The sequence below is a fragment of the Tursiops truncatus genome, chromosome 14 (assembly GCF_011762595.2).
Source record: "Tursiops truncatus isolate mTurTru1 chromosome 14, mTurTru1.mat.Y, whole genome shotgun sequence".
Taxonomy (NCBI): Eukaryota; Metazoa; Chordata; class Mammalia; order Artiodactyla; family Delphinidae; genus Tursiops; species Tursiops truncatus.
The window spans coordinates 86,569,291-86,581,656 of record NC_047047.1 but is presented as its reverse complement, the minus strand read 5'-3'; the positions used below and the strand labels follow the sequence as shown (position 1 = coordinate 86,581,656).

Below are 12,366 nucleotides of genomic sequence, written 5' to 3'. Positions count from 1 at the left end.
ATGCACATGACGTGACTCCACGTGCAGAATGCTCTCCCGGTGACGGCGCACCGGGTGGCGCGGGCTCGCAGTGGCCAGGGATGAAGGGCGGGGCGTGGGGGGGGCGGCGGTGGCCGCAACAAGGCGGCCCGAGAGATCCTGGTTCTGTGCCCCAACCGTGGTGGTGACTACACAGACTGACACGCGTGATGACATGCAGGGAACTCAGCACACACACAGGCGGGGGTGCGGAACACATGAACCTGCGTGGGGCTGTGGGCTGCCTCGATGGCAGTGGTGCATGGTCCCTGCTGGGGGAGACGGGCGGCCACGCAGGGTCTCTCTGAGCTGTTGCTACAACCGCACCTGCAGCCACAGGTGAAAAGGTCAAAGACACAGAGCGATGCAATGGATGACAAAAAAGACTTCAAGCACTTTGAACAAGAGCAGCAGATCGGGAGTAACGGCATTCCGAGGAGACTCCGAGGAGGACGGGTCTAAACACCGACACTCATCTCCTAGCATGCTCCCTTCACAGGTGAGAGTGCAGGCGCGCTACATCCACCTCCCAATGATGCCCATGGGCGGGCACGGCCTGCTCCCCCACGACAGCAGCTCTGATGGAGCATTTGGGTCCAGGTGGGGAGCGGGGAGCGGACGACGGCCCCTCCCTTAGCCCCTCGTTCCCTCATCCCCTCGTCCACAGGGGCAGGTCCCTTCCCGGCGCTCACCCCTCTCTGCACTCGCCAAAGGCACGTACGCCGCCTGTATATGCCGGCTTCGCCCGAAATGACTGCGGGTCTGCACTGTCTCACTCACCCATTCCCCAGTGCCAGGGTAGCTCCTGGAACAGACACACGTGCATGCCACATGCACATACATATGGGCACACACTCGCGCACTCACACACACACGTGCAAATGTTTGCTGGGGAAGCAGGGCTGCCACCTGAGACGTGGGCTCCGAACAGCTGTGTGGCTTGCAGCGCAGGGGGCAAACAAGGGGGCAGGACAACCCCTTCTGTGCAGATGGCCGACCTCCTGGGAAAAAGCAACAAGCCCGACCTGGCACCTGCTAACCACCTCCACACACAGACCGACAGACGGAGGCCCCCCAGGGCCCTGGCCACGCAGGCCCCCAGCTCTGCTCCCCCCGCCCTCCCCTCCTCCACACGCAGCTGACCGTGGGGACCAGTATAAGCCCCAGCTCCAAACGTCACCTCCTCAGAGACTCCGTCATCAATTCCTCTAGTAAAAATTAGGGACTCTTTCCTCGGGGGGCCCAGGCACACAGTTCAGAACGACTCCAGCGTGGTCCCCACCTGCCCTGGGTCTCGGTTAGATGTTTACACCACCGCCTCCCCGAGAGATCGTGACTCCTTGAGGCCAGGTCCCCTGACCCGTCACCCTGGGCCCCTGGAGCCTGGCAGGCGTGTGCAGCAGGTGCTTAATAAATACCTGCTGGATTAAATTTGTTTAATCGGTAGGGGTGACTAAGAAGTGACTACACGGAGGCTCTTTCTCATGTACCTGCACACACACGCACACGCACGCACAAGCACACGCACGCACACGTACGCACACGTGGGAGTGTGACCGTATTAAGCAAAACAATTACTGTTGTAACCGTCAACACCCATAACAAGGGTACGTTCCCACGGCCCCTTCTAGAAAGCACGGCCCCCTGAGTTTGCCAAGGCTTCGGCAACTCAACACGTGAGCCATGAGCGTCGTGAGGAGTATCTGTGCGTTACTGCAGGGGGCACAGCAATCCGGCCATCGCAGCACGCGGGCAGCCAGGGGCCTGGGAGCCCCGAGGGATGCTGGTGGCGTCCCTCCGTCCTGAGACTGCACAGGACACTTGGGGAAATAAATGCAGGATGAAGCCTCAGAGGGCTGTGGGCACAGCACGACCTGCACACGGGGCGTCCACACTTGGTCCACAGAAGACATCATAAGCCTTCAACCCAAGGTAACAAATAAGTTAATTTATGCACAGGATTGCTGAGTGAAGGTGTATCTATGAGGTTAAAAGCAATGCGGTGCTTAAGTGCTGGACGGCACCTGACTGCCATCCTCCCGGCAGGTACCCAGCAAGACTGACTTTAGAAGAAAAGGATCTGGACGCAGCTTTTCTCAGTACGTGTGCAGCAGGGTGTCCGTAGATTTCTCTCATCTGGGAAACAACTGGCACTAAAGAGAGAGCGGAAGCAAGCAATTTATGCAGAGAGGCCTCTGTGGTGGGGGCCTGCCTCCAAGCCTGCCTGGGCACGCAGGGGCGGAACCTACCAGGCAGTGCTGCCGTGGGCCGCAGGGCCCAGGTGACAGAGCAACTCCAGGGCGTGTGCAGGGCTCGCTGCATCCTCCGGGGACTCGTGGCCGCCGGGCTCCAGCTCCGCTGGCATCCTCCACACCGCGGCGCACGTCACGACTTTGCCATCTGCAGCTGAGGGACAAGGGACGTGAGCAGAGCGTGGCCGCCTGCCCTGCGGACGGCGCCCACACACGCAGCCCCGGGCCCGCACCCCTGCCCTCGAAACGCCGACCAGGCGGGCGGCTCCAGACCCTGCTCCCCTGCCCTGTTCCAACACATCATCCTGCTTTAGAAGAAAATTTAATTTCCTCAAAATCGATTTCCTCCTGTTCTTCCTCAACAGCTCTTCAAAAAAGGGAGTGAAATGAAGGTGGGGCGCAGCTAAAGACATAATCACCACGGGTGCAGCTGGGGTCTAAGAGAGGCATTAAATGGATTTTCCCTGAAAGCTCTGAGAGCACCTTGCACAGGGGCTGAGAGCCCTGCACACACTGCATTCACACGTACGTGCTAAATGGTGTCAGTGGTGGCGCAGGCCCCCGTCCACTGAGGGGATGAGTGCGGGCCGGATGCCACAGGCTAAGCCCTGGTGGAGAGCAGTCCGGCGCCCGATGGTGACGCACAGCCACTTAGTGGACAGGGGCACTGAGCACAGACAAGACACGCGGGTCACCTCTTTTCAGGAACCTGTCTGGCTCTAGGTCTCTGCCCTCTAAACAACTTTTCTTTTTTTTAAAAAAAACAATTTTTCAGTAAGACACAAAATAAGACGAAAAGACAAAACAAAAAGAAACAGATTTAACATTATGTGGTTAAAAACCGAATCATAAATTCCTAAATGTAAACCCTTTCAAAATTTGCTTTCCATTTAGTTCTAAATGGCATATGTGATAAACACCTTCCCCTTTAAAAAATGGTCTTTAATAAATGATAATAAAACAATGAACAGGCTTCAGCATTAAATCGTCAATTGGTAACATGTGAAGAATATGAAAGAATTGTAGAAAAAGAAAGAATACCCCAAGAAATAAGAAAACAAAGGACCTTAGAGTACATTTAAAAACGTCCCACTTCTTATTAGATACATGGTCCTCCAATCTAAACACCAACTAATGAAGCAAGAAATACAGCAGTGAAGACAACGGGCAAAATGCCTGGCTCCCCAGGTACTATTATCATAATACCATTATTACCCATGATCAAATCGTCAGTAGAAGGATCAGGGTTTCAACCAAGGCTTTCTGATCCCAATCTCAGTGCTCAGTCCACATACTTCATTGGGTCTGAGAGAGTATGGAATTGCAGCTTAAAGGAAAAAGAATCATGTATATTACATATAAATTTAATGTTAACACATCCACCTTTAACCATGAAAAAGTAGTTCACGACAGCTTCTGCCTACAAGAGAAATTGATTTTTTTGCTGAGATTTTCAGTTCCACAGTCTTGCTGTAGAGCCCATGGGATTGGCAGTGGAACTCCTGAAACAGGAGAACTAACTAAAGAGAGAGTTGGCAACTTTAATAAGCTGAAAAGAATTAAGCAAATGCCCGAAACATTCACCCAGCAGAGGCACAGATTATACTAATCTCCCTAAATGACAGAAAAAGAAATTTCTAATCTGAAAAGTGATGGGACTGATAACATGAGAACTGAACTGTGGCTGCAGTGCACAACATGACAGAAGATGACACAGCAAAAATAGCTACTGTGCAGGAAGCAACTAGTGTGCGGGAAGCAACTAGTGTGCGGGAAACTAGTGCGCGGGAGGAGCAACTAGTGGCGGATTTCCCACTGAACGGCTCCTTCTTCTGAGAATTCTGTGCATGTGTCAGGAAAGTAACTCCTCCTGTAGCTGCCTGCTCACCCAGCAAACATAACTGCCGGGGGGTGAACAGTTAAATACTTTCCTCTTGAGAAGAGGAATGAGACGAGAATGCTTTGTGCTACCACCTGTAGCTAACGTTACACCAGAGGTCCCAACTACTTCGGTATGGCAAGAAAAAAAATAAAGATATGAGAACATGAAAAGAATAAAAATACTGGGGCTTCCCTGGTGGCGCAGTGGTTGAGAATCCGCCTGCCAATGCAGGGGACACAGGTTCGAGCCCTGGTCTGGGAAGATCCCACATGCCGCAGAGCAACTGGGCCCGTGAGCCACAATTACTGAGCCTGCGCGTCTGGAGCCTGTGCTCCACAACAAGAGAGGCCGCGATAGTGAGAGGCCCGTGCACCGCGATGAGGAGTGGCCCCCGCTTGCCACAACTGGAGAAAGCCCTCGCACAGAAACGAAGACCCAACACAGCCATAAATAAATAAATAAAGCAAACTGTCAACAAGCAAAAATAAATAAATAAACACTATTAAAAAAATAAAAATACTGTTACTTGCTAATGATTATATGTATAGAAAACTTAAGAGAATTTACACTTATAGACATTAGAAATAAAACAGGGAATTTAGCAAAGTTGCTAGACACAAGGGTGACATATAAAATTCGATTGGTATCTATAGATTAACAACAAAAATTTTAAAGACAAAATTTGAAAAACTATTAACAATAGAATTAAAAAATGAAATATCCAATAATATCTCAAACTAAAGAGGTGCCAAATGAAGACTACTGCTGAGAGAAGGCAAAGGCCTCAGTAAACGGAGGGGCATACCATGTTCACGGATGGGAAGCTTCACCACTGTACAGAGCCCCTGAACCCCAAAGCTCTAGATGGCCTCAGTAAATGGAGGGGCATACCATGTTCACGGATGGGACGCTTCACCACTGTACAGAGCCCCTGAACCCCAAAGTTCTAGATGGCTTTTTTTTTTCCTTTTTTTGGTAGAAATCAACAACCTGATTCTGAAGTCCTAAAACTTACATGGAAACGTGAACCGCCCAGATGGCCAAGACAGTCATGCAGAAGAAAAAAACTGGATGGTTTACAACCTGATATTAATTTACTGCTGATACACAGATAGATCAATAGCCCAGAGAAAGAAAATGGAATCCAGAAAGAGACCTTACACAGATGGTCACCTGATTTACAACCAAATGCCATTTACTGGAGTGGACAAAGGATGGTCTTTTCAATAAACGATGCTGGATCAATTCTATCAATATATCCACATGAAAAAAACGAGCTGCATTCTACCTCACAACACACCCAAAAACTACCTCCAGACAGACTGAAGTTCAAAATGAGAAAGACAAAATCATACAGATCTTTTCTAGACGATATAGTAGAATATCCTCATAACTCTTCAATAAGCAAAGATTTCTTAATCAGGGCAGAAAAACCACTAATCACAAAGGAAAAGACCGATAACAGACTACTTTATAATTAAGAACTTCTATTCACCAAAAGACATTGGACTTCATCAAAATTAAAAACTGCTGCTCTTGGAAAGACACTGCTTTAAAAATGAAGCAAAACTTGGAGAAAATATTCAGAATACATATGTCTGTATCCAGATAAAGGGCTTGTATCCAGAATATATAAAGAACTCCTACAACTTAATGATAAGACAACCCAGTTTTTAAAAGTGGGCAGAAGATTGAATCAGACATTTCACAAAAGAAAACATATGAACGGTCAACAAGCACCAGAAAAGATGCTCAACATCAACAGTAACTGGAGAAATGCAAAACAAAACCAAAATGAGATACACTACATACCTGCCAGAACAGCTAAAATTTAATGTAAAAATGATCACCACCACCAAGTATTGGCAAAGATGTGGAGCAACCAGATCCCTCAGAGGACTGTTGGAAAGAGCGTAAAATAGTTCAAACACTTTGGCGGTTGGACACCCACATACCAGGTGACCAGCAATTCCACTCTCAGGAGAGGCTGTCACGACGCATGGCCTGTTGGTAACGGGCTTTGTGGCCACTCTCTGATTCCAGCAGTTAAACCTGGCCCCAAAGCAACAGTGGCCTGGTGATGGTATGTATGTAACTGCCAGAAGCCAGGGGCCAGCAATTAGCCTAATGACCGACAGGCCAGGTTACCAGCCAAGGAAGGCCAACTGGCCGATAGACAACAGGAGACGGTGCTGCAAGGAGCGAAACAGATGGCCCTCCGACCCAGCCCTCGCTGCCCGCACACACAGGCAGGAGTCCACACAACTGTAGAAGGAAACAAGAGTGAGCGAACAGGAGGCTGAGGGGCATAACCCCACTGAAAGTCGTGCTCCTTGACCCAGGCCTGGTCTGAGCCAGTTTCAGACACGGGACCCCCTGTCAGAAATAAGGCCGGATGCCCAGCAGTCAGAACCCCGCAGCACCAGGGCAGGTGTGTACTGAGACGATTCCCCAAGTCTTCACCCAGGGACCTCGTGCTGCTTACTTGGTGATCACACGCCGGGCACAGGGCCACACCCTGGCAGTTCAAGGTCCACTGAACCCAAAGCGTCCCATGTCCCCCTGTTAGACTGGGGACATTTGGGGGCCAGGCAATAAATGGACAAAGACAGGTCACAGCAGACCCAATGGGCCTGAAGACCCACCCGGACATATGTCATTTCCATGGGCCTGACATGGCAGTGGGTAGAACACCCACTGTCCTGAGGCCTGTGCGGTCAGGGGGTGGAAGCCTCAGAAAGTGCCCTCCCACCCCATCAAAGGGCGGCAGAGACATGCGCCGACTTTAAGGACCAGGGCGTGGAGCGCCAGGGCCCTGTTTAATCCGCTCTCTGGCCTCTGCAGAAAGCCCGTGGGCCCTGGCGGGCAAGCGCAGATGGCCATCAGCCCAGCGCCAGGGGAGCCCTACCTGCTCACAGCTTCCCTCGGCCTCAGGGACAGGACCTGTGGACACTGCCCCCGAACGTTCTCTCCTGCCCCAGAGAACAAAGAGGCCTGGGAAGCGCCTGCGCCTCTGTGAGGAGGAACCTGGGTGTGTTTCTCCAGAGCTGCGCTGGTGCCCTGCTCGCTCCACCCACTACGCCTGGGAACGCTGGGCCCGCCCAGCCACAAGGGGACGCGGGGTAAGGGCCAGAGGGCTCTCAGCAAGGTTGGGCTGGGATGCACGTTTGGGGGACCTGCTGGTGTGGAAGATGGTGGCAGAAACGGTAGAGCATCGGCTTCACGGAGGGACCCCAGGCTTCCAGCGAGTCACATGCCTTTTGAAAAACTGCTCCGACCATGTTTCTGAGCCCTGATGGATGGACCGCAGGGCACCAACTGACAGAGCATCACTCCTGAAAGAGCTTAGTTGTACCCACCAGGGCACAGAGCCAGGCAGGTCCAGAGGGCACAGGCCACAGAACACACATCCCCCACCAGCGCCCGCCTGTGCCGATGGCCAATTGGCTGCAGGGGGAGAAAGAGCCTGAGCGGGTTTACAAAAGGGTGGGCTTGGGCAGGCATAGCCCACTATGGGCAGTGGCTACAAAGCAGCTGCACTCAGGGCGACTGGGAAAACGACAGCGGGGCGGGGGGGGCAACACACAGAGCTGCGAGAGCCGCCCTGCCCCTCCTCTCTGTGTGCACCCGAGCCCAGAGGCCAACCGGTCCGAAGCCCAGAAGAGAAGGACTGGAAGACTCGGAGGCACAGAGCCGAGTCCGACACAGACGCTGCCCACGAGGATGCAAAACACGATCAAACGGTTAAGTAATACAAGGTCAAGATCGGCAAGTGCTTTGAGAGATCCAGGTGAGGTGCTAAAGGAAGGAGACGCCTTCCCTGAGCGGGGAGGATCAAAGGAAAGGGTGCTGGAAACAGGAGCTACTTGACCTCAGCCCCAAGGAGGGTTTGGGCACGTGGAAATGGACACAGAGGCGTCCTGAAGCAGGATTAAGGGCCCAGGGACCTCGGAGGATGGAGAATGGCCAATGGTTCTACTTAGGATACGGTAAAGGTGAATTAAAGCTGGGAGAAATGAGGTTTGAAGCCCTCTGAGGACCAGACCAGGAAGGGCCTTGAGGACGGATGAGAAGTGTGGAGGATCTGCTCCAGACACCGGGCGGAGGCTGGCGGTTCTGAATCGGGACCCAAGCGCCTGGCAGAAAGTAGGAATTCAATCAGTGCAAGGTACAAGGTGAGTCCGAAGCCCCTCACTGGGAAATGTACACGCTAGAAGTTATCCTGAGGAAGACCAGAAAGTTACCGAGTTCGGTGCCCATGGGAGGTGCCTGCCAACGTCACCTACCCTAGAAATGGGCAAACCTGCAAAACACACTGCACCGGAGTGTGTGCTTTTGGTCTTAGGAATACGGTAGGCACTATCAGAAACTCTCCAAATGCTCAGAGGCAGATGAAATGGAAGGTAAACAGTACTAAATGAGAAACGCTGGAGGTATACCCATCGAGACATGCAAATTGGCTCTGAAACTCTAAGGATTTCCATATCTATATGAATCTCAACAGCATTCAGCACACATCCACCAGCTATCAAAGAAACTAAGGTGGTTTTAAGAAGGAAAACCCTATCTTTAGAAGGAAAATGCTGTAATAACCACTGAGGCATTCTTCTTTTATCTCTGTTTTCAAAGCTATCCTGAAGTTAGGACCTGCAATGTAACTGCCCGAACTACTGCTCCAGTGCCCAGAAGCCCCCAGAGGGCAGGGCCTGCCGCCAAATGAGCCCAGCCTTCACACAGCAGATTCAGACCACAGGACATCCGAGGGAAGGGAACTCCGCACCGTGCCTCTGCATCCTACAGATGAGGAAACCGAGGCCTCCAGAACCTAACTGCCCTCCCCTGGCTCACACGGTTCATAAGCACCAGAGTCAGAAATAAGGGAAAATACAAGCCGTGCCCTAAAGGCCAATTTGATGCTAGTCTATCTTTTACAGGTAACACACGAGCTAAAGGCACTTAGTGAGATAAAAAGATAATCAGGCAAACGAGTGGAAAAGGCGTACTTGAGGCTGCAAGTGTGCCCACGCAGTGTGCGGACTGCTGCAGGGATGTCGAGTCCAGGGCTTAGGGGGCTCAGAGGAGATGAGAGTCTCTGTAAGCCTCAGCGACCGCGCCGGTCGGCTCGGCTAAAGGGCCAGCGGTGCCTGGCTGGGAACACGGTCTGACCCCAGCTGGGGGGGAGGGGCTGCCACAGGTGCTGCAGCTCAGAATCCCAGGCTATCTTTAGAGACCTCAGCCGGCTCTGGTCTGACACAGGCTGAGCAGCGTGAATGAGGCAGAATCCGCTCCACTAAGCAACAAGCAACCGCCCGACCAGGCATAACTCGGCCTGCCCGCCAGTGAGCCCGCCTATAACCACCTCAGCCTTCTAGGTGCTTGAGAAGAGCGTCCTGCGTGAACTACTCCGCCCGGCGCGGGAAGGAGCCTGCAGTGAGGCACAAAGGAGAGAGAGGTGCCTCACCCCAGCACTAGTGCAGGAGCCCCTGTGCCGGAGATGCATCGCAGGGACAGGATGGGCTGGGGGGCTGGCCGTGAGCTCCACAGACGGGGTGGGCCCAGGAAGGAAGCACGCTAGCCTGGGGGCTCTGGCCTCGGAGAAAAGAGAGAGGAGATCTGGGCGGGTCCTCAAGAGCCCCCGACCTGTGTGACCAGCAGACTCGGGTCTGGGTGGAGCCTGCCCTGAGTCCCCACAGTGAAGAGTCACAGCCTCTCACTCGGTTCCTGAGACAGTTCACAGACCAGGGCCCCCGCTTTTAGGGAAACCCAGGTCCCCCTGGGGAAAGACCCGATAGCACTGCCACGAGAATACACTGTACGTTTTCCTCAAAGCCTTCCCCCAAAGAAGCCAGGCGCTTTCCAGGACAGCTGGGCCACAAGGAGAGGGCCCCGTGAGAGCTGACGGAGCCCCCGGGCTCAGCACACCCCCCGTCTAGCCGTCAGACCTACGGGGTGGCAGCCAAGGCCCCCCCCGCGAAGGGCCAGCGGGGCCAGCGGGCCCAGCGGGCCCAGCTCCTGAAGGTGTACTGGAGAAGGCAGGGGGAAGGACCCCCACACAGTACCCACCCCAGGGGCAGCGGAGCCAGTGGTGAGACGTCCCCATCCATCAAAACAGGAGCCAGAGGCAGCATCGCACACGGGCCTCAAGAGCCCAGATGGCCCTGACCTTGGGAAAGAGCTGGCACACTGAGCGTGCTCCCGTCCACACCAAACCCACAGGGCACCTGCGAGGAGGCAGCAGATTCCAGGACGGTGGCAGTGGATCGTCACAAAGCTCATCGGGCAGGTGACACCAACTGCAGCCACGGTCCGGTGTGCTGCCGTCACGGAGGCAAGACAACGCAGCCTCGGCTCCAGACTCGGGTATCGATGGAGGGTTTCTGCTCACAAGGCAGCTTGGGAGGGTCACCAGCAGCCAGGCCCCATCGCCAGCAGAGACAACGGCTCCCAGCTCCGGCACGGCCGCACCTGCTCTCGGGTCCTGAACCCACCGGAACCTCCTCCGGGGTGTGCACGCCATGCCCGCCGGCCCAGTCGGGCCCACCACCTGTTTCTGCACGGCCCACGAGCTGAGCATGGGTTTGCATTTTAAAAGGGACAAAAAGGGAGACAGGAAGAGCCTGAGAAAGGGTCCGCACGGCCCACGAAGCTGGAAGGGTTACTACCGTGCCCCCATCTCAGCTCCGTAGGCGCCGGTCACAGCCCGCTCTGCGACAAACACGCAGCCCCTCGGGCACCCTCCTGTCGGCCTGCCCAGTCGGGGGTCTGGGGGCACTGCAGGAGGAAGGCTTCTGCAAGGGGTCCCGTGAGTGGCACGGTGCCAGGGTGTCCAGAGAGTTCGACCCCGAGTGGGCCAGAACCCTCGTCCCCCTGGGGCCCTGCTGTCTCCGCCTGGCAATGACCTTTCCACAGCCTCCCAGCCCAGAGCCCCGAGCCCAGAGCCCCGGCGGCCCACCCAGCTCCGGAAGGCCTCACACCCAGGCCAGCCTTCTGGTTCCTCCCTCAGGCCCCTGTGTGGCCCCTGCACCAGCCTGAACGGAACCACGTGAGCACAAAGGCGCAGGTTCCCACTCACGGCCCTCATCCCAGAGCTCCAGCACAGCCCTGCCCTCCCGGCTCTGCTGGGACCACCCGCCCCATTACTCCTGAGACCGCCAGAGACATTCACAGCCATGGCCCCAGTGCTGTCCAGACTCCCCCAGTCTCTGTAGCAGGCCCTGTGGGCGGCGCTGGGGCCACCGCCACCAGCCTCCTCTGAGTGACCACAGGAACGCGCCCAGGCCACCTGCCTCTCGCCCTGCAGCCCCTGCCCACAGACCGCACACCGGCGCCCGGCAGAGAACAGGTCGGCCAGGCGCCCCCTCCCTGACCGCCGACCCTGCCCCCCCTCCCTGACCACCGATCCTGCGGCTCGGCCAGGCTGCTCCCGCAGAGGCCTCTCCCTGCCCACCTCTAAGGGGGCGCCGGCTCTCCCTCCAGCAGGCCAGCTTCAGACCACAGAGTCTGCCCGTCTCGGAAACTCGACTTGTACAGACTCGGCTCCTTCCAGGGACTGCGCGCCCCAAAGCTGTGGCTGTGTGCCTGGGCCAGCGCCCTAAGAACTGCCGGCACAGGGGGTCCTTGGGTTTAACCTTGACCCCCGACTGCAAACGCTCTGCCGTCAGAGCCTACGGAGGGTCGCGGCTGCGGCGCAGGCTCCCGGCAGGGGTGCGCTCTGATGGGCTGGGGACAGGGCCAGCTGGCTGTGTGATGCCGTTGCCCAGGGAACGGCCACTGAAGCGTGTGCCCCTCCACAGGCGCGGGAGCCCAGCTGGTGCCCATTACCGCACTCGGGGTGGTGGGCCGGAGCCAGCTCCAGAAGCCGGATCCTCCCCACCAACAAGCAGGCTGACCTGGTGGCCTGGCTACTGAGCACAGCAGCCCTCACCCGCCCAGTAAAGTGCGGAGCAGAGAGAAGGAACCATCTCAGGGACGCGCTCTTAGGAAACAACCCCTGCCGACTAGCAGTGAGAACGAAGGATAATCCTTTTTCCTTTTTCTTATTGTAAATGTTCCTCTTTCCTCTCTTTATTCTACTTAAAATGGCTCAAAATGCAGGAAGTGCAGCGGGGGATTCTGAAACACAAAAGTAAAAGACTCAATTTAAAACACGTCTGCCTGATCATCAGTCTTTTTTAAATGAACTGGCCACTATTTGGAAATTCTGGATCTTTCCAC

At 55.0% G+C, this 12,366-nt stretch overlaps 1 protein-coding gene across 5 annotated transcripts in view; it reads right to left on the bottom strand.

The window, feature by feature from the left end:
- EIPR1 (EARP complex and GARP complex interacting protein 1) overlaps positions 1-12,366 on the bottom strand; it is an 88,580-nt gene that overhangs the window by 33,677 nt on the left and 42,537 nt on the right. For all 5 annotated transcript variants that reach the window (XM_073791627.1, XM_033838060.2, XM_033838059.2 and 2 more), the window contains one exon: positions 2,268-2,424. In XM_073791627.1, the coding sequence (XP_073647728.1) occupies positions 2,268-2,424 (157 nt within the window). The remainder of the gene's footprint in view (positions 1-2,267; positions 2,425-12,366) is intronic.